Source organism: Aquila chrysaetos, chromosome 4 (assembly GCF_900496995.4).
Source record: "Aquila chrysaetos chrysaetos chromosome 4, bAquChr1.4, whole genome shotgun sequence".
Lineage (NCBI taxonomy): Eukaryota > Metazoa > Chordata > Aves > Accipitriformes > Accipitridae > Aquila > Aquila chrysaetos.
Window position 1 is genome coordinate 9,318,822 of NC_044007.1, and position 22,776 is coordinate 9,341,597.

The following is a 22,776-nucleotide window of genomic DNA, read 5'->3' on the forward strand; positions in this document are numbered from 1 at the left end:
ACTCCTATTCTTGTATAGCTGCATATACTGCCTATATTTCTGTCCTATATTGAAAAAAACAATCTGCAAGATTAATGTTTTGGATACTTTGCATCATCCACTGACCCTTTTCCTGCTGGTCTGATCCCTACAGATCCTTGCAATGCACTTTAATCCTCCTTGTCTTTTGGTAAGGAAGGCAGTTATTACAGGAGTTTTAAGCAGCAAACTTTGAGAGATCTGGATATGTATTTTGAAGGACTAAGCAAGTTTCTGGAGATAGAGTCAGAGGCCACATGTAATGACAATTATATTCTTCTAATATACTATTAAACCACTTTTTATAAACAATAGCAATCTTCTGTCTCACCTAGTTTTTTGTTTCTTCATCTTTCAGGTTCTCTGTCTTAAACACATTCTTCTCTTGAGAACTTCTCTGTAGTGTTACTAAAACAAATCTTGTGACATTTAATACTTTACTCAAAGCCAATGCATAGTATGTGAACACTTCTTGCCTTTGAGGAAATCACCTCATCATCTGAAATTATCTGAGTTTCACTGCTAGATTTCATCCTTCTAGGAGCTTCCTTCTCATCCTGGAAGGTCTCTCCAGAAGCTCTTGAACCAAGACATTCAATCTTGAAATCCTGAAGAATAGGTGGACTACAGTCTCCTCTTTCATCTGAGATTCATCTATCATTGGTGATCTGTTAATCCCCCCATGAGGAAAATCTGATCTCCACAAGCCTGTTGTACATACAATTTTTTCAGGCTTAGGGCAAAATGTCTTCATTTTATTATCACTGAATAGATCTACTCATCCTAAAACTGCTTCAGTTTCTTCCTTCTTGTAGCTTACTTCACATTCTCCTTCAGTCTACAAAGATTACCACCGTGCCAAGCATGCTTAATTGCTGTCTTTTTTTCCTCACACTGAAGACATCACAAGATCACTCTCTCTAACATCTTCATGCCCATCAGTTTATATAGCCTAGCTGACTCTTTGTTATCAGTCAGCTGGTTTTTTGGTGCATTTCTTTGCACTAAAATCCTTTTCAGTGATGTGCCATGATTCCAGCCTCTTCTTGACAGTCATTCTGGAAATTAATTCCTCCTTCAAACTTTTATTTTTTCACTAATGAGACATGAGAATTTATTTTTCCTACTTGTCCCCCCTCTTTTACCCCCCCCAGCCATTCAGTTGAATTTTACTTCCTCACCTTTATTTTTCATACCCTTTCAAAACTTGCTCATTAGCTGTCATCTTCTGTATAAATTTTTTCCTATATATGGTAGCTAAGTGCTTGAAGAATCCAAATTTCACAGAAATGCCATGGAGTTAAGACATCTGTCTTATAAAGCACTACTGCTCTCAAACCTGGCCTCTGAAACAGAGACATGAAAGTGATGCAGAAAAGAGATCACAGGATTTTCCCTTAGTAGAACACAAATCACTTGTTGTGACTCTTCACTCACCATTTAGCCTTTAGAGCACTTTGGTGGATCAATCAGATCAAGATTCCAACCATAAAGCAAGCACTATGGAAACCATTTTTTAAATAAGTTCTTAAGACTGAACATGAGACTGCCCTACATATTCTGTGGTGACTAATTTGCCACAGATATCAACAAGTAACATCTCATATTTTTCTACAAAGAAAGTAATTGCTGATTTTTGCTCTGTACATTTGTCTTCACTTTGTATATCTTCCCTGCCATGCCATGAATTCCTCAGGAAATTACATTAGGGCAAAGTCTCAGTAATATTAGTACCATACACTTAGACTGTTCTAATTCTTCACTCAGATACATGCTTTTATCTTCTCACATCATTGACTTGAGTCCTGGCAATGCTGATATATCAGGACTAGTCGTGTGTCTCTATACTCACACAAGTCCTTAGTTGCTACTTCCATACTTGCACACACATACACACTTCATACATGCAATGACATGGCAAGTGTCTGAATTTACTAGGCTGCAGAAATTGCATTCACAAGTATTGTCATGTTGTCAACAAGAAAATTCAGAAGGCCTGAATAAACATCCTGTGCAAAGGTTTAGTGCTTCCATATCTTGTGACAGAGTAGCCCATATTTCATTACCTCCTGGGTCAAAGATATATTAATCAGAAATAAACAGTAGAGGTGAGGGTCCCAGTAATTCATATTAGAAAACCAACCAACTGATAAAAAAAAAAACCAGCACAAAAACCTGCAACACCTGTGATGTTCGATGCTCAGGTCAGGTAGTGATTTTTTATGCTGTACTATTGCAGTATTTCTACTAGAGTCAGCACTCTTATGAAAGCTGTGATGTCATCATATGTGTCTTTAAATCTTGCCTTTATCATTTTAAAAGGAATGTCCTAAGAACTTTCATTGTGGTGGGTTACTGCAACAGGCAGAGCTCTGAGATAGAAACAGATCCTTCTTTCAAAGAGGTGCACCAGTGACACCAGAGATCGTAGGACATACAAATAATCCATCTGACCAAGACAACTCCTTAAACAGAGGATAAGTAGTTCTGTGAGTGAGACCCTTCACTTGCAAAGTCTGCACACAAGTCTCCATCTTTGTCCACTACGTCCTTGCATGGTGGACCCTCCCCACACTTGCCTCTCCTGCCAGCAAGTTTAGTGGCTTCAGCTGAGCATACTACACAGATACTTCTCTGCATACTTATGAAATCTCTTTCTTCTGGTCACCACTGCTGTTTGTCCTTCAGGTCTGCTCCCATCTGTGGCTCCTAGAAACCTGCCAGCTGTGGTGGCTTCTTCTCTACCCCGACTCAACTTGCTTGACCTGGTGTCCTGCACAGAACTGGCTCTTGACCATGCGTGCACAATTCACCTTTCCCCAGAGCTGTCCCACACTGCAACATCCAGGAATGGGTTAACAGGCAGGCTTTCTTCCCATGGCTTAACCCCACATTTTTTTTTAACAAATGTGCAATTAACAAATACTAAGCAGCAAAGTGAACAAGCAAATCAAATATTTATACCATCTATCACCTACAAAGTTTTCAGAGCATATATAAGCTGATATACTCACTAGCAAATTCCTTTTGTGTTGCTCTTTTTCAGTGGTATTAGTAATTGCTTTTAAGACTGTTACAGTCATCAGGCTGTCAGAAGGGTTACTGATGCTAGTAAGACAGCAGGTAGATGCAATGTCACTGAAGGACAAATGTCTTTGGTCAGTAAATCTGTAAGAGGACAGTGCAAGGAATCATCAGAGGAACAAAGGATGTCACTTCACTGCAATTTGTATAGGTCACCTCAATTTCTAGTATAGTGAGAGAAGACTGAAAGTGAATGGTGGAGAGAACTGCATAGCCTGCCCTACCATGCACCTAGTAATTGCTTGGCAATGCCTTTCCAGTGTTTTGGTGATAATTTGTTTGGTTCACAGCACATCTGACTTTCTTTTACTCCTGGCTATGCACGAGTTATTCATTTAATAGCCTGTCACTGACCCAGTAGTTAAAGAAAGCACTGAAGAGGGAAGGCCAAGCATCCTTATAATTAGACAATATAACTGCCTAAGTAGTGGTGTTTCTCTTAATAATAAATGTAATGCTTCAGAAATGCTATGGGAGTTGATGCACTGTGATGCATTACATGGAGAAGATAGCAAGACCCTCTGGTAACATTTTCAACATTGATACAAAAAAATGCTCATAAAAAGCAGTTAATTATCTGTGGAGCTTAACTGTTGCTTACAAAGACATTGATGTATTATGGTAGCCCCAGCAGTGTCCTTGTGTACAAAACATTTATTTACCCCATTATATACTTAAAGCATCATGCAAACAATTAAAAGTGTACAAAGGAGGAAAATGATTACTTTTGCTTATTTTGTAGCCAAAAGCTGGGTCTCTTGGATCGGGTTCGTGGTACCAATACTAAAGGAAAGCTATTTACCCCTCTGAATGTAGATGCCATTGAAGAAAGTCCTTCAAAAGAGCCTAAGAATATTGTCTTGAATAATAAGGAGCGTTTTCGCACTGCATTCCGAATGAAAGCGTACGCTTTTTGGCAAAGCTCAGAAGGTAGCCCATCTGTGTTGATTTCTTTCTATCCATTCCCTATTCTCCCCATTTCACTTTGTTCCTCTGCATCTTCTGTTGAAGGTTTGTGACTTTCTGGGCCAAGCATGGCTGGTCCCTGGTTTTACACGGCACATTTGGGGAAGCCCCAGGAAATGAATGCTGGAGTCCAGGCAACACAGTGCTTGAAATAAGACAATGGCCCTCCATAAAACCAGCAATTGCTAAGGGATAAAGCCAGTGGTGGAATCAACCTATTTGTCCTGGAAAAAGAGGGCACACTGGGCAGTGAATCTATATTGCCAAAAAGGCATGTGCCATCATGGCTGGGTTTATCAGCAGGGATGCTCTGCTAAGGTAGCTCCCTCCTAGACTGCGTCTGGCCCTGCACTAGCCTGTGTCCGGGCATCTCAAATATCTCCTTATTGCAGTCTCTTAAAACCTTGTTTTATAGAGTCAACAGCTGCTTCCCTCCCACTCTCCCTAAGACTGCTGCCCCTCAGCAGGTTTCCATTGGGTGTCCGTGCAACATCACAGGGCATTTTTCCTCTCAGCTTCCCTGAGCACACGTTTTCCTCTTCTTGCCTATAGCGTCTAAATGGTCTCTAAATAACAGTTTCTCCTTTATTGCGCCAGCTGGCATCAGTGCATGCTGGGCATACTACCGGGGTGTAGTCTGGGTGTCCGCACTGGGAACTTGATTATTCTCTTCCCTGAAGGTACATGAGCTCCAAGCAGTGCAAGTGGGAGGACAACTTGGCCTGTAGCTTCTACACCTGCTTTAGCCTTATGTAAAATAATTTTGGCAAATATTTTTCATTGTAAAAGCTTCTAAAAGTGGGAACTTCTAAATCCATTGGAAAGCAAAAAAAGTTCCCAATGTTTCAGAAATGCTGGAATCTGAGAGGAGATCCCTCAAATAATGTGTCTTACAGCTGTCCCAGCAGAATTATGAGATCCCTTTCAAGAGTTGACCAGAGAAAGAGGAACCTGCAAGAGATGTTCCTTTGCTACATTACACTTACTTTATGTAGTGCTTTAGTCAGCCAGACCTCCCTCTAAGTATTGTGTGGTCAGATGTTCACACAGCTTTTTTTTGACCTGCTTTGCAGATGCAGGAACAGGGGAACCCATGGCAGAAGAGAGAGGCGACAGTAGCGACTTCCTTATGGAAGATATGATCCCCACATTCAAGACAGCCATCCGAGCTGTCAGGTAAATGTCTCTGATGCTCCTCAATGCTTTGCTTTGACTTTGAATGCTTATGCTTCAGGAAATCACATTACCGTGTTGCTACATGTTGATTCAGTGTTGCTGTTATTGCTTTTTTAAAATGCGATAGATTAGGTAATTCTAGATACACTGAAAAACACAAGATAGAGCCTATTTAAAGTCCTTTTTGAAAATATGCAGAAAGGAAAAAGTTTTTCAGTAACATTGACCATGCCATTTTTGCAAGATACTTCATAAATATATTTATTATAAAATAATATTGTATACAGTTCCTCATTAAAATATGCTATAAATACAGTATCTTGCTCAATTTAGTGACTGTAGTATTCATGTAAAACTGGAATTTTTGCTTAACAATAAACTCTGAGCTGACTCAACTCTTCTCTATTCACAATTGCATGAGTGTGCAATATACTTTTCAGCTGTCATCTTTTAATAGATGCTGAGGTCTCCATTTCAGCAGTCTTCAGCTTGACACGTGTCAACTCTATTTTCATATCACAGGAGATATTCCCTAGGGTTAGAAAACTGCTAGTAAGGCTTCATAATGTGTTTAGCATATCAAGCACATAGAATTAATTCACTGATGCTCTGTTACTCCTCGACTCAGTATTTTTTACTCTCTTCCCTTGAAAAATGCCCCCATAGGAAAATACTCTGCTTTCATTGCGATTGCTTTTTATTCCAGAAGTTGTTAGTTTTGGGCCAGGGAGTTACTACCTTCCAGGTGAAATACTGAAAGTCTGGAGCGCCTCAAAATTATCTTCTTAAAAAAGCTTCAAGGAAGATGGTTATAAGTATATAACCATATACTTATATGTATATAACCATAATACGTATTCTCCTGGTTCTTTTCCAATTGGGTGCTGGAGTACCAGTCATTAAAAATTCCAAGTTTTCTCCAGCTTGCCGAAATCCATGTCCCACAGGCTTTGCTCATGACTGCTTCCCTCCCACTGGAAGTTTCTTCATCCCTACTTCCTCCATAGTTTTTCCTTTCTTTCCCTGACACCTGCTTGCTTTCAAACACAGACTATACATCTGTCCTGTTTTCCGGCCCCACCTCCATGAGACATGCTATTATTACTTTTGCAAAACTTCCTTTCCCACATCCTGTCCAAATCTAATTGATTCATGCAATTTCCCTTTAAACTCAATCATGAGCCAAGCTTTTTTTTTCTTTTCTTTTTTTTCTTGTGTAGCTCACCCAGACCCTGAGTGCTAATGGGAAGTAATCCTTTCAGACAAAACCACTTAATGGGTTTTCAGGGTCGTGATCAAGGAGATTTTAAATTGAAATTGCCAACAGTGTGATTCCTATTTTTCATTTATGCTTTTATAAGTATAGTTTTTCTTTTATCTTATATAGTTTGGCTAAAATGGGTGTAGGTATAATTTTGAAATCTTGAAAGATTTGTAAGCAACAGTGTTAAAGAGTCAAAACCCCCTACAATTTCATAATAGAATTATCTTTCATTTAGCAAAGCTTATACAGATTTTAAAAAGGTTAAAAAACCCCCACCAACCTTGAATAAAAAACAGGTCAGAATCCTAACAGATGACAGCAATTCCCCAGTTCAGACCAATAAGAACATGGACATTCTACTGAGAAAGCAAACCTCAGACCCCAAGCATAAGACAGATCAAAGAAATAAAATGCTTTTCATTCTTTACATATGTTTCTTGTCTATTTGTTTACTCTACCAAGATGTAACAGTGTAAATTAATGTATAAACAGAAAAGAATGAAAAAAAAGAATGCCAAACAGTTTTTAAGTGCTCTGGCCAGCGGTGGTCCTTATTAATTCTGTTATTAATTGCTAGGACATTTTATAATAATAGTAATAATAACAACAATTATTATTATTATTGTTGTTGTTGTTGTTATTATTACTACAACAACAATAATGTTATACTGCTCTTTTTTCAAGGACACTTCAGGCAGTTCTAACACTTTTTCTTTTTTCCACAACTTGAACTGCTGCTGAGTTCTTAAATTCCACATTTCTATCTAATTAACATTCCTATCTGAAACTTTCCCAGGTGCAAAATGAAAACCAAGCTGAAAATGATTCAGCGTTATGTATACTATAAATTAGCTTTATAATAGGCTGAAGCATAAAAAAGCAGCTTCAGCTTCACAGCTTCAAAATCCCCTGTGACTTGTGTTGTTCAAAATCAAATTCCACATATGATTTGAACCATTTCTAGTTACGATAGTGCTGAAAAAAGACATTTTTGTGTGTATAATTCGGTTTAGTCTATTAATTATGAAAAGCCAACTATTATATATTTACAAATGTGGTATGATATTAGATTCTCTGCTTATGTTTTATTGCCTTGTTTTGAAATAACATGCTCAATTTCCAAACATCCAAAGTATTTATCAATTATCAAGATAATATCAAATATCAAGATAAACCTGCAAATTATCATTATGGAATTAATATAAGTAGTTAATAATTTTTCTGTTTGTTTTGCAGAATACTACAGTTTCGTCTCTATAAAAAAAAATTCAAGGAGACTTTGAGGCCTTATGATGTAAAGGATGTGATAGAGCAATACTCAGCAGGGCATCTTGATATGCTTTCCAGAATAAAATATCTTCAGGCAAGGTAAGAATCCTCTGATAAATGAGGAAAACGTATAGCTGTGCTGGCAAAATAAAAGCATAGTTGGCCTATTTGCATACAATGACACCCAGAAGCTATGTCTTTGCATAGCATAGCTGGTCAGTAAGAAAGGCTTTTCCCCGAAGAATAAAGGCAAGTGAGCAGCTAGCAGGGGTAACTGGAGCAGAAGAGACCACTAGCTCGTATTTAGAACAAGGAAATCGGAGTAAAAAATCCTGTGAATTTTCTTGACCATTGTCTTATTTGATTAGCGTCAAATTTCTCCCCTTCTCCCCTTTTTACAGAAGATAAATAAGAGCAATAGTTGGCTCTACATGAGTTTTCTTTGGGCTGGATTCTCTGCTGACCTATGCCTTGTGAAACATCTCATACAAGTGCAAAAATACATCAGCACAGAAGGTTTTACATCCCCTTCACTCTGGTGTAAATTGACCTATATGAAAAAACCTGGAATTTCAGGCCTTTGTGACGGTTCCGGTGCGATCTGCACCCCCAGTTGTTTCCTCACAGAAGCAGTTCATCGCGATGCGCTTTTGAGGCATGTCTACAAAAATTTGTGCTGCTTGCATCCTGAGCCATGGGCGCAGGTCAGAGCTTGTCTGGGTTTGAGTGCTTGTATGTGTATATGCGTGTAGCCGTATTAGTTCAGTCTCAGCGCAGCACTCTCCACGTTCTCTGAGCCCCCCCCCAGTCACTCTGAACAGCAAAATGCCATGCAGACATACCCTTGATTTCTCTCAAGAACGGGCTGAGTGAGTGCAACTCTAGCTGCACATTTGGACCTTTCTTAGACTTACCTTGGCTTTGTAAGGCTGTTCTGGTCCTTCTGTTGAACTTCATAATTTCTTATTTCAAAGTGCTTTTCCATGTACTGGGCTATCTCGTTTTCAACTGTATAACATGTCTGGTTCCTACCTCACTATTATTGCTCTAGAACAGCTGCTCTTTTTAATTATATACCACAAAACACCATTGTTACTCTCTAAAATGAGCTCTGCATCACATGAGCTTACTTTTCAATGCAGTAAAATCTTTTTGAACTCAGGAAGTTGAGGAGGGCTCATGATGTTAAAAATCTGCACCTATCTATGGAGGGGTCTACACATCTCATACTGGAGATCCTTTCTTTACCTCAGACTGAGGCGTTGTCTAATTTTGGACAGCAGACCACCTCTCAGATACTCGCTTGAGTCCTAGCAGCTGTAAAGGTGTCTGACATGATTAGGCTCATCTCCTGCAGTGGTTATGGAAGAGCTTTGAGGAATGAAGACACTTCCCAGGTGAGTCAGGGCAAGAATCACAGCACAGCCTCAGCCCTGCGACACTCAGCTCAGCAATGCCATGCCCCAGTATAAAGAACCACCAGTAGCAGAAGAACCACAAAATTTCAACAGCTATTTTGCACGTATACAGGGAAGAGGTCTTTAGAGGTCTTTGAAGAAAAAGCATAATCCTGGCAAGCCATGTGAGTTTCCTCTTATAGTTAACAGAGAGCTAGTCAACATAATTACTGGCCTTTATGGCACAATCAATCCCTGCCTAAACCATGTACCTTCATTTGATCAGCTGAATCTCTCTTATTCTCCCCCAAATTTTCTTCACTGTGTTAACTAGATCTCCACTGATTGTAATCAGACAAAACGAGGGAGGTGAGTCCTACCAATTGTGTCTATGAATAGCGAGATACCGTAGGAGTTTGATGAGACATTGACTGATGGCCCAGCAATGCTTGGGTGCCTAGCAAATATCTAGCTAGCTTTGTCAGGTTTGCCTTGAACTTTTTTAAGTTCCAATTTCAAAACACCATGGGGCACCATGAAGCCATGCAATGTACCTGCATGGATTGTCTGATAATACAGAGAACTGGTCTGTGGACTAGTGCTGACTGATAGCTGGTCAGTTTGCTGTATGGGCTGAATGAACAGAGGCTTGCTTGCACCTGAGCAATTGGATATGCCAAATGAAAGAAAATATTGTTATAGTAAAAGAGTGTAATTAAATGTGCTGGAGCCTCCCAAACAATCCTTTGGGTTTTGTTCCAAATAAAAAGTCAAGTAGAATTCCTTGTGAAACTTCGTTTATAGTTATATTTTTCAAACCAAAAGAATAATTAATAAAGACAAAAAAATTACTGATAATTAGGCACAATAACTGCTAGAAAGTCATTGGTTTATTAAGAGTATCAGGAATTGCCACCTCTCGCCAAATTCTGAATTTCACTACCCAGCACAAAACCTGATGGGTGTCTCCTGACATTTTTAGGAGGAGCTGTTACTGGAAGTTTTTTAACAATCATGCTATTTAGTTCCTCTGAAAGAAATTGTCATGTGTTTCAAATGTTGAAGTTGGAAACAGTGAGCTAGATAATTACTTAATTACCATGAAGTTACCAGGTAATTACAATTCAATGTATTGACTATGGACCCAGAACAGAACAAACACATCATGATCCTCAATATATTACCAAATCAAAATGTGCTTCCTTTTTCAATCTTTGCTACTGTTTGCTGCAGAGATGCACAGAATTTTGTATCATGTGTTAGCATTTGGAGATGGACTTATGCAGTTGCACTTTTCTTTTTTTCAGAGTAGATATGATTTTTACACCTGGACCTCCATCTACTCCCAAGCATAAGAAATCCCAAAAGGGAGGAGCTTTTTCTTACCCTTCACAACAGTCTCCCAGGTGAAATTTTTCTGCCTAATATTTTGCACAGACCAAAACAGAAATAAGAAGTTCATTCCTATCAATAAGCATGACCTTCATTCATCCAGCCAGGAGGCTGTTATAGTAGTAATACTGAAAGGATATGTTGCTACAAGATATGTATGTGTAAATGTTGAGCCAGAAAGACACTAGCTTTCCTAAGAACAATGTAAGATGGAAATCTAAACTTAATGTCTTTTTAATTGTCTAGCTCAGCTTCTCCATGGTTTGGAAATGTGTGTTATATGAAATAAGTATATTTGACTGCTGGTGTGCTGAATTTCTAACATTCGACTAGAAACCCACTTAAAAACTCAATAAAAATCACCAATAGTATGAAGATAAACCAGTTATCTTCCTGAAGTGAAAAAAGTTTTGTTATAGCTCCCACCAAATGGCAAGCACAGAGTTTTAATGATGCTGCTTTTAAACCAATGATTGGTGAGAATTACTGAAAATAAATTGCAATACCAGGTTTCTGGGTGTGAAAGTTACAGCATGTTATTGTATTGCTGCATTCCTGGTAGCAAGAATTCAATAATAAATGACATTTCTTCTGTTATTTACAACTATCAATCTGTCAATAAATACCCATGAAGAACCACACAATACCATCAACAATCTGTCCCCAAAGCTGTTATGATTGCTCAGAACAAAAGTAATCTTACAGAAAATAAATTAACTTGGCTCTATCTGGTTTATCCCACCCAGTGAAAAATCTAAAAACATGTAAATGTGAAGACAGAGACCTACATATATGGAAGAGGCAATGATCATTTGGGAAACAAAGCAGATTGCAAAATTTGAATGAGCCCATATCATCAGTAACCCAATGTGCAAAATCTGACATGTTTTAGTTATAGATTCTGCTTTAGTAAGATACATTCACAGCTATATTTTGAATTTTGTCAGAGAGAGAAGAACTGGACCTACTAAACCAAAAGTTTTAGAGTATATTCTTTCTAAGTCATGGTAAAGAACAAGTGCTTAGAAATTGTTTTTCTAGACTTTGACATGGGTTATGGAAAGATGTAGATTCCTTTGAGGTTGGTTTGGAAACCTTTTGATAAAGATTTAACTTGATAATGGCCATCCTAGATCCATGAAGTTATGAATCAAATTTCTTCAGTTAAGCAGAGATCATCTTCATACCTCCTGAAGTTAGTCCATCTGAAATTACATAGAAGAAAATTTATTCTGGAATGTACTTTAAATCTCCAGGCCAGACTGTCTCTTTTCAGCATTTCCAGTCTCTGCCACTTACTATTCAGTTTAATGAAACTGAGAAAAAAACCCCACTCAACCTTGAAACTGGGATTCAGTCTTCAAAGACACTAATTATAAACAATTAGATTTAAAAACACATGGCCATCTGTAGACCCATTATCTAGGCAATCACAACATTTTTCACAAACCTGAAATTATTCCACTAAGTCTGAGATTAATTTTACCTTCATTTTGAACTATTTGTTTGCTTTTGTTTTTTTCCTTAATCTATATCTTAATTTTTAACTGAAATAATTTTAAATTAAAAATCAGGAACACATTTTTTAGAAAGGCATTGGAATCACATAGAACAGACTTTTGCTTCTGTTTGTATGATAAATAACTAAATTCAATTTCGTAAATGGGGGTCCAAGGAGCTGTATGAATACGGCACTAAGATGGAAATTCTGTTTTCTGATGTAAATTACTTCCTGTGATGCAAAGAAAAATTGAACACTAATAGAGTTATTAATTCTTTATAGAAATGATCCATATGTAGCCAAAGCATCTACAGCAGATACTGAAGACCAAAGTATGATGGGCAAATTTGTTAAAGTTGAACGACAGGTATGTAATTTCATGACAATGATGGAGGCTGAGGCGCTTGTACAGAAATGATAGAGCCGACAAGTTCTGTATGAGTCTTTGGCTGACTTGGGCAGATTTGTACTGTTGGTTATCAAGACTCATAAAGATCTTGTACTAATGATCACAAAACTATGTTGTTAGTTTTTCATGAAAGAATTTAATTAACTGGGAAGTGTGCATTTTGAAACCTGTTGAATGAATATCATTATATATGGCAGCAAGACCCTAACTATGATGTTTAGATGGGACTTTTTCATTCCCTTAAACTCCATATGCATAGACTCACAGAATGGCTTGGGTTGGAAGGGACCATCCAACCCCCCTGCCATGGGCAGGGACACCTTCCACTAGACCAGGTTGCTCAAAGCCCCATCCAACCTGACCTTGAACACTTTCAGGGATGGGGCATCCACAACTTCTCTGGGCAACCTGGTCCAGTGCCTCACCATCCTCATAGTGAAGAACTTCTTCCTTACATCTAGTCTAAATCTACCCTCTTTCAGTTTAAAGCCATTACCCCTTGTCCTACCACTACATGCCCTTGTAAAAAGTCCCTCTCCAGCTTTCCTGTAGGCCTCCTTTAGGTACTGGAAGGCTGCTAGAAGGTCTCCCTGGTGCCTTCTCTTCTGCAGGCTGAACAACCCCAACTCTCTCAGCCTGTCTTCATAGGAGAGGTGCTCCAGCCCTCTAATCATCTTCGTGGCCCTCCTCTGGACTGGCTCCAAAGGTCCATGTCCTTGGTCTGTGTTATCACGTGTGGTGTTTTGTCATGAGCACCACTTTCTTTTGCAGGGTCTGGCACTCAAAAGGATTGCCTCCACAGGTATTTTTGTGCCCTCTTTGTGCATCCTAACCTATTGCTTAGCAAGTCAAGACACTCATTTTTCAATACATAACTAAGTAAGATGGAGGCAAGTGGAATTAATTCACATCAATTCCTTTCATGGAATGTAAATGTTCAGGCACAAAGTACTATCAAAAGAGAAAGGAAATTAGTCCTGATATTTAACCCTGATGTTGTGGGACTATTAAGAGTTAGAGAATAGGTCTGCGTGCAAAGGTAATTCCATCTGTTGTATTTTGGTAATAGCTATTTACCATATGCTGTCAAGACTTCGGTCATAACATCGTAGACTGCTGTTGGATGCTGGACTGCCAAATATCCAGCAACACTAAGAGGTTTTTTGGCACAGTTCATAGGGATGGGTCTTCTTAATATGAGGCAGTTAGAGGATAAACTGGCATCCACTGCAGTCCAGCTTCCAAGGGAAAGTCATGGTTATCCTATAATTACCTTCATGACCAATAAACATGGCAGCACACCATTGCTGGGGGCAGTGCACGTATGGAAGCATTAACTCTTTTGTTGAATAACTGACTTGAGACAATATCATAACATTGGTATTTTTCAGGTTAATGACATGGGGAAGAAACTGGATTTTCTTGTTGACATGCATATGCATCATATGGAACAGCTTCAAATACAAGTCGCTGAGATAAGTCCATTGAAAGAAACTGCTTCTCCTGCAAAGGAGAAGAGAGAAGAAAACAAATATTCTGAATTAAAAACAATAATATATAAATACACTGAGCAGTGTGCTCATGAAACTCCTTACAACCTCCAGCAGGTTCCAGTCAACAAAGTCAGTCCTTATGGTTTCTCAGCACATGGTCATACGACTCATTCACAACCTTTATCAATAGGTGGGCAAAACTCTGGCAAACTGCAAGCCACACCTTGCTCAGCTTCATATGCAGAAAGGCCAACAGTTCTGCCTATATTTACATTAATGGACTCCCAAGTTAGCTACCACTCTCAAGGAGACCTACAAAGCCCTTACTCAGATAAGGTGTCTCCAAGGCAGAGAAGGAGCTTAACAAGAGACAGCGATACTCCATTGTCCCTTCTGTCCGTCAACCATGAGGAACTTGAGCGCTCCCCAAGTGGCTTCAGTATCTCCCAAGACAGAGACGACTTCCCGTTTGGCCCCAACGGGGGATCGGCGTGGATGAGAGAGAAACGCTACCTAGCAGAGGGGGAAACGGACACAGACACTGACCCTTTTACACCAAGTGGCTCTATGCCTTTGTCTTCTACAGGAGATGGGATTTCAGATTCAATATGGACCCCTTCAAATAAGCCAGTTTAAAAGTGCGTGTGGGGGCAGTCACTGGTTGGCTTCTCCATGTAATGTAAGCATACTTTGTATATCTCACTTACTCTACACCCAAAGCTTACTAGTTCAAAACACCAATGGCTGCATAAGATGCATGTGATATTAGTGGTAGTCATTCTGCACCATTTCATACAATTTACTAATGCAGTTTTTTTCATGCTACCAAAACTAAGGAGCTTAGTTTTGAGCATGGTTTGCATGACTTTACCCTATATAAATGGTACAGCTGATTTCTTCTATGATACCTATCTATCTGATACTCTTCAATACAACAATGGTGAATTGATAACAGGCAAGATATGGTGGTCCTTGCTACATTTTGTAAACAGAGCAGCAAAGTAAAAATATTGTCAGAGGCAATATCCCTTTGTGGAAACAACATCTGAATCCAGTTTCCAATATAAGTAAATCGATCTCTAACCAACCTAGCCAAGAATATCTAATATTCAAAGCAGGGAAAAAGCTGAGTCAAAGTAAATGACCTTACTGAAATGATTTTGTGAACTAAATGTTTCTCATGTGATCCCTTATACAACTGCACATGAAATATAATGTCAAAATGAAATTAATGGTAGAATTTAAAATTATCAAAGCCACCTCCTGGGACTGATCATGGGTATTTATTTATTGTAAAATGTAAATATAAATCCCTCAAACGACTTTGAAAGTCTTCACTAGTGTCTATAAAATTGCTCGAAGCATGACTACGATGCTATTTTGTAGAAAATCTTTTGCTAAGCCTATTTGCTACTTACAGGGCCAAATTTTCTTTCTGTTCCAAAAATAAGGTTGTTCAGTGTAGAGAACTCTAGGTTTATACACTCTACTCTTTTATTGACTTATGTGCTGCTAAGTAAGCTGCATAATGTAACTGTGCCTCAGTTTCCCAGTCTGTTAATTGGGAGTTATACTTCCGTACATAAAGACAGCTTGTAAGGCTCAATTCACTAGTATTTGCCAAGCGCTTTGAGCTCCTCGGATGTGCAGAGTATCACTATTCTGTTCCCTGGGAGTTCCACAATGAGGGATGCTGCCAGGATCTGTTTCTCTCTGTTTACTGTTTCTCTTGGAAATAGACTGCTCCAAATCCATGAATGTGTGCCATATTCAAGATCAATGTACGAATAAATACCATTTTTGTCACCTGTCCCTGAGCAACAGAGGGATAAGTATGCTCTCTAGGCCTCAGCCAAATATTTTTTCATGGGAATGGGAAATTGTGTTGAGGGAGAGCAGGAAAACGATCCAAGCCACTGGGAACAGGGAAGAAATGAATCAAAGATCTCACCACTACAGTGGGAATGTAGTATCTATACAGCTAGTGAAACTAGCCTGTCCAAATATACTATGTGGGATTGAGCTGGTGTCAATCCAGGTGTCCATGAAATAGTGTCCATTGATGTCACGTTCGATGGCTATACACTCTTTACAGCTGGTGGAAAACTAATCAGTGCAGTTGGTGAGCAGAGGGTACAAGAACCAAGACACACATCAGCTTTAGGATGAGATTAATCTGATCTTTAACTCAATTATCTACAATGACCAAACTTCTACCAACTTCAAATGGAACAGAGGGTGACTTGCTTAGATGTCAGATGATCAGAGACACCCACAGTCAGTGGGAAGGCTTTCACCCCTACCCCCTGATCCAAGGTGCAGACTCTTTGCCATGGCTCTTGCCCACCTCCTGTTGAGAATGACCCCTGTCACTCCACACAGTGACTTCACAACCATGGCTAGAACACTGACCAACACAGACACAAGGGTTTGGCCCATGTAAGATGTTAGAAAGTGGACTTTCTGTAGTCACTGCTTGTATTATACTGCAGCTGCACAACTGAGCATCCTTGGCACATCCCATCAGAGCACGAGAAAGAGATACACTTTATTGGGTTTCCTGGTACTTACTGGGTATTACACGGATCTGGATAGAGTGCACTTCAATGGAAGATACCTTGCTGGGTTTTGCCCTCTGTAGTAAACTTCGTGTTTGATTCCTCAGTATCTTTGCTATCTTGCAACAGTCATTCCATTCAGGGAGTTTCTACTTTCTTCCAGATGTAGGCATTGCCTTTATCTTCATTGTTTATTCTCTATTTAAAGAGACATCTAAATGATTAAGATCTTCTTACTTCATCTGCTTCTTCAGCTAAATCATGATACAGCCTTCTGAAACAGATCCTCAAGGAGAACAAATTGCTGTGGTTACTTGAGTAAATAATGCAGAGCAGTTGCAACCTTTGAAGACTGGGCTGAGTCCATGGAGCTGTTCTGAGCCCAGTAACTATGATGACATGAGGCACAATTTTGGTAATTACTTAATTGACAAAATAACCATTGACCTGAAAGATAATCTGTGTTTGGTGCAGTTTCATGTCTAAACTTGAAGAGAATAAAACTAGCTGACAAAAGTGTAATTCATTATAATTTGGCATATTGAGAAGAATTCTTTGGCCATCAGTGATTCTTGGAAATACCTGTATTGCACCTGATTCCGGCTTTCTGATATACTAATACATGTCTGTGGCAACTCGTAAGATTTAACCCTCAAATAACAAATCAATGAAAAAAATGAAAACTGATTTAACATTGCTAGACTTCTTCTGAAACTGGTGTAAGTGTATGCTAGACGAGCCTGCTTCACTTTTCTTATATGTCAAGTGCCTGGCATTACTGCTGATTTCATTTGAGCTTGGCCCTTCTTAAAATGCTTTCTAGATCTGAGCAATCAAAAATCAAGGCAGCCAAAAACTAAGTGCAATCTGAGAAATTTGTGAACGTCTGACAGTAGCTATGCCATGCAGTTCCCTGCCCTCAGATTCTTCAGTTCAATTTTCTAATCTCTCCCATGCCAGGTCATATAAAGGGAATCTTTCCTCAGGATTAAACCTGGCTGAAAATCCTTAAATCACCTCATTATAAAGGTATGTTCATTGCAAAAGAAAATCCAAACAAGGGCAGAGACTTGGATGAGTCTTCCCCGGCACACAGAGTGCAGCCCCAGAGAAAGCGCGATTTGGGCTGCCCTGCACTGTGTACACTTAGCAGCTGAACTGCCTTCAAGTTAGCATTTTCTATGGGCTGTAAGCACCAATTTGCTATATACAGCTTAAAAGCACCAGGTTGGGTATTCATAGCCACATCATGAGATGTTTAATGACATGCTAACTAGCCAGATAAGGTCTGTCTCTTCTTAAAAGGCACTGGTGGTAAGCTCAGCAAGACCCTCTGCAGTCGACATCTCTGGATCCTCTGGAAGACACCCAAGAATGGTCGAGGAAGGTCCGATTAGCTTATTTTAATATTTATTTTTTCTAACACATTTCTTCACACTAGAACCAATCACTGCTCGATTCAGAAGGGTGATGATGTGCTTAGCAGCTCTCTGCCTCCTACATCGTCTAGATTAAAAATAGGGTGTGCATCAGGTCTGCTGTCTGTGCTGACAACAGGTAGGTGTCAAGATGTCATCAGCAAGGTGAGCTCTGGAGACCAGCCGTGATCTGGGATGTGCACACAAACTTCATCAGACTCCAGTTCAGGTTGAGTCCAGGCAGTGCACCAACCTTGGAACTGCAGAGTATATGCCTGCCATAGACACTGGACAAAACAAAAAAAAGTATCTGTGATTATTGACCACAGCAACATTTAAAAGGTCAGGACCTCTTTTGCTTCAGCACATACAAGGAATCATTATTCACAATATCTTTTGAGAGGGACATCTGAGTCAACAGTACTCTTCATACTAGGAATGGATTAGATTTATCCCTTCTTCCATTTGTGTGTGACATTTCAGTTTAACAGCTATCAATTTTGTTTGGGTCCGATCTTGCTAGCATCTAGACTGACACTGACACTTCATTTACATATAGTTAACATTAAGGAGAATTAACCATTGGAATCTACTCTTTGCGGACTCTTAACTCCTATGAGTGACCAAGGATTCATTTCAGGCCTTGAGATGTTTTTCATAATCAGAAAGTGTGGCGTTTTCCTCTGCTCTCCTTGAAGTCAGTAAGAAAACTTCTCAAACTGACGCGGTGGGAGCAGGACTGACTCCTAATCTGCCTTTATTAATGAATTTCCTTGTGAAAGACAGCACTGCTCTGGAGACATTTTTCTTGGCTACATTTTTATGTTGATTTTTCAGTCACTAATGAATGACACACATCCAGAAATTTTTGAAAAGGTGAATCTGTGTTTACATTGTGTGCCTCTCTTTGCAGCATTATTATCAACCAAGCTTCCTCACTTTAGATTCAAACTGAGAATATTTCATTAAGGCAGAAGTGAATGTTTAGTGGAAGTACGCCGGTATAGAAAATGTGGTTTATGCTCCATTTAAGGAGATGGTCCCTTAAAAAAAAAAAAAAATCTAGTCAGGTAATGGCTCTTGTCCTTGCCTTGGCTTTTCCCTGCACTGAATTAATCAGTCTGGCTCCTATCAAAATAAAAGGGAATTCAGCACGTGGAGAGATTGACTGAAAAGTCCCTTGACTGCCTTTGGTTATATTTGCTCTGTTTTTGTCTATAACTTTGCTGCATCGTTGCGGTTCAGAGTGGAAATAGTTTCAACTTTTTCTGTTTCAAATTGCGGCCAAGCAGTGCTGCAAACTAACTCCCACCTGAACCTGTGCGTAGCGGGGCTGCTGACTTGTGGCCTTCAGGCGAGCACCGTGGTCCAATCAGTTTGCAAGATCACAGCCTAAAGCAATCAGAAAATGCGGATTAAGGAGCAAATTCAGCCCTGCTGGGAGCCCAGTCGTTGCAGGGCTGTCACACCTGCTTATGTCAGAACTGAATTTGTCCTGCTTAGTGCAGAGCATGTGAAAAAGAGCCGGATCTTCTTTCCTTGCGCCCCGCAGCCCTCACCACTAAGATTTAGGTGCCTAAGAGCTGCAAACCTAAATTTTCTACAGCACCTCATGAATTTGGTGTAAACCCCTCCTTTTTCAGGAGCCCAGCTGAATGTGGGTGTTCACTTTTGAAGACCATTTTCAGAGGTGCAGAGGAAAAAGGGGCCATTTTCAAGTGTTTTTAGCTGGGCACCGTGGGAATGAAGATCCTGGGTATCACTATTGCTTCTGATTATTTAGGCTGTAAGATTTGATCCTTCCCAATTCAGCTTTTAATAGCTTCCCTCTGAAGTTAAGTGAAGCAAAATACTGGAAGTGGGATCCTATTTCCATCCTCAAGAATATGCTGAGACTGAAGGTTACATAGCCAACTGCATTTTGTTTTCTAGTTATGGCATCTTATTATTACTAGTATTTGTGCCTTGCTCACCGAAATTTTCTCCATGCTACAAAGATGCTTTTCAGATTCTGGCTGACAAGGGAACACAACTTTTATACAAGTGGCCTTTAGTGCTCTTTATAATATTATTTATTGTAATTTTTAAACTGTATGTGTAATTTATATTCTGGCACTGTCCAATATTTGAACAACTTTAATATGTTTATTTCAATATATTATGCAAACAATACTTCTTAACTGATTTTTTATGTTCTGTCTTTAAAAACTGCACCACTTATTAATAAATAGAAATTTCAATTATGATGTGGAGGAATTTATTTTCATTTAAATCATGATATCTTCACACATATTCAAAGAACACAGTGTCAAATGTACCCCCAGCAAAGACATTGGCAAAGATCCTTTTGACTTCATCTATGCAGGACTGAACTCGTAGCTACAAGTAAGCTTTATCTGGCTTCCACAGCTAGTCCTGTTGTAATATAACACACAGTAGATCCCATTATTTGTGAATTATTTTGATTTAGTGGCCATGTAACTTATACGACTTTGATCATATGTGTGTGGGAAAATGAAAACTAGGGAAAAATGCATCCATATTAGAGACATTAATGTACTAAAATATGATGAAGTTGCACACAAACTATAGAGAAAATATAGTAATGGCACAAGGCTGCTCTGAATATCCTCTACAGGGAATTTAACACCTGCCAAGAAGTTCACTTGCCTGAATTCTGTCCCTGGTTTTGTTGCTGCGTTTCTGTGTGGTCTTGGCCTCCCATCTTCAGCTGTCTGTCCGTCTTCCTGATGTGTAAAACCACCAGAAGGCTGCTCATACGCCTCCCAGCAACACTGTGGGACAGTATGGACTATTTAAAATGTCTTGCCCTCTTAGACAAATAGGAGGGTGTTACTGAGGAAAATTCATCTCAAACATCTTTTCTACAAATGGTTCTGTATGCAGTTTTGGCTGGGGATAACATTTTAATAGTATTAAAAAATAAATATATATATATAAATAGTATGTAGGTTTTTTTCTCCTAGCTGCTGGTTTGGAAGTTGCCGTGTTTCCTTGGAAAAGGCACGGAGTGTGCATGCACAACTAAATTTGCTTGGCTCAGAGTATTGCAGGAGGATTGGTGTGAGTGGAAGGAGAGGGACATTATACAGCCTGTCTGGCTGAGCGGGTTTGATTTCTCTCAGTGACAACAGTTGTGTAACAGTTCAGTCCCAAGATGAAGACAGCAGTTTCTGTTCTTGTTAGACCCCTTTTGCAATGAGTGGAGGAAAATCAGCACTTTTCAGAGCATGGTCCCGTCAGTCCCACATCAAATGACTCAGACTGCCCGCTCCAATGATGCCTGTCTCTAACTGGCGTCTTTCTTAACTATGGAGTTGAAGATGACCAGCCTGGACAAAAGCATATCTTTCAGATTGCTAAACAAGATGAAATGAATCCCATCATATCAGTTTGGAGGGAAGGCTGAAGGGTAATTGTCCTGAATGAGACACGCAGAGAGCATGTGAAACATCACCTCTTCCCAAAGATATCGCTGGACCCAGTGAGATATTTTTAAGGCATTCCCTGTGGCTTCAGCATCATGATTGTCACCAATGAATGAGCTCTGCTTAACACTTGAAATGCAACCTAAAAAAAGGTTTCGTAAATTTCTGTGGTAGGTAAAAAATTATTCAGCAGTTATTCCAGTTTCTTATCCCACTTCTATATCCCTGTAAATTGGGAATAATAAAAAAAATCCTGTAGTACTACAGTATCAATTTAAATAGGATCAGTGCCAAGGTCTTACAGCCAAGTTCCATCATTTTTTCCAAAGATCGACAGTATTTTTTTCAACTAATGCACCAGAGTGGGGAATTCTGAATTTCTTGGTTAAGTTTTCCACACAGCTCTAAAGACTCTGTACCAGACTAACGTTTTCTTTATTCCCTACATTTCTTTCAAGGCAAACACAAAGATACTTCAAATGTATCCACATCCTTTTATAGGCAATATTACCACACATTATCATTACTTACTTAGCAGTGAATGTCCCAGCTTGAACTGAACAGCAACTGTGCAGCAGTATTCTTTTGCAAAGAAAAGCAGACAGCCACAGGAATGACATTTAAATGGGTATTTCACAGGCACAATAGGTGAACCACTCAGCTTTTGTTCACCTGAACTGAAATATATTGCATTAAAATTTCACCTTGGCTGTCACCCAAATACATAAACATGCCAAATCACTGGATTTCAGTAAGGCGCTGGGTCTGATCTTTTAAGAAATGGATTCTAAAACGGGAACAAGATGTGATACCTCTCCTCAGGCAAAGCCCTGCTTATAACCAGGGAGTTTTCCCCTCCTGCAGGCTCTGCTTACGTCTATACGGGACTGCTGAGGTCGTATATAATTGTCCCCTGCCTGAGCAGAGTAAGACTAAGACTTAACAGTTTAGAAAGGGTAAATATCAATGCGTCCATTATGGCATAAGCAACAGCGTCAGGAGTGGAAGTTTCTCAGTGTATCCTTCTCTTTCTTCTCAGGATGCTTTGATTTTCCAGACTTCCCAGAGTTTTGAAAACTAGCCTAGATAAAATGGTCTCTTGGTTAACACTGAGCATCTTCTTGGATCACAGAGAAGGGAAGGAATCAGGAAAGCCAAGTCCCATGGCACAGAGCAGCAGGAGCTAGACTGCCTTAAAAGAAATTGTCCTCTAAGATGATTTTTTTCAGGCATGTGGTCCTGATGGCTGGTAGCCCAGTGGGCTTGGGACAGAACCGCAGCTTCTGTCCTGCTTCTTTCTGTCATGTGCAGGTGGTCGGCAGAATATAGACCAGGGATCATGAAAAAAGAAGCAAATGTAAGGTGTGCTATGAATGTTTTGG

The 22,776-nt window shown here is 39.5% G+C and overlaps 1 protein-coding gene across 4 annotated transcripts in view; it reads left to right on the forward strand.

Annotated features, from left to right (window-relative positions):
* Nucleotides 1-20,188, forward strand: part of KCNQ3 (potassium voltage-gated channel subfamily Q member 3) — a 206,390-nt gene extending 186,202 nt beyond the window's left edge. For all 4 annotated transcript variants that reach the window (XM_030012412.2, XM_030012414.2, XM_030012413.2 and 1 more), the window contains 6 exons: nucleotides 3,845-4,032; nucleotides 5,142-5,244; nucleotides 7,745-7,876; nucleotides 10,482-10,580; nucleotides 12,350-12,434; nucleotides 13,868-20,188. In XM_030012412.2, coding sequence (XP_029868272.1) covers nucleotides 3,845-4,032; nucleotides 5,142-5,244; nucleotides 7,745-7,876; nucleotides 10,482-10,580; nucleotides 12,350-12,434; nucleotides 13,868-14,605 — 1,345 coding nt within the window. In that variant the 3' untranslated portion in view covers nucleotides 14,606-20,188. The remainder of the gene's footprint in view (nucleotides 1-3,844; nucleotides 4,033-5,141; nucleotides 5,245-7,744; nucleotides 7,877-10,481; nucleotides 10,581-12,349; nucleotides 12,435-13,867) is intronic.
* The last annotated feature ends 2,588 nt before the right edge of the window (nucleotides 20,189-22,776 follow it).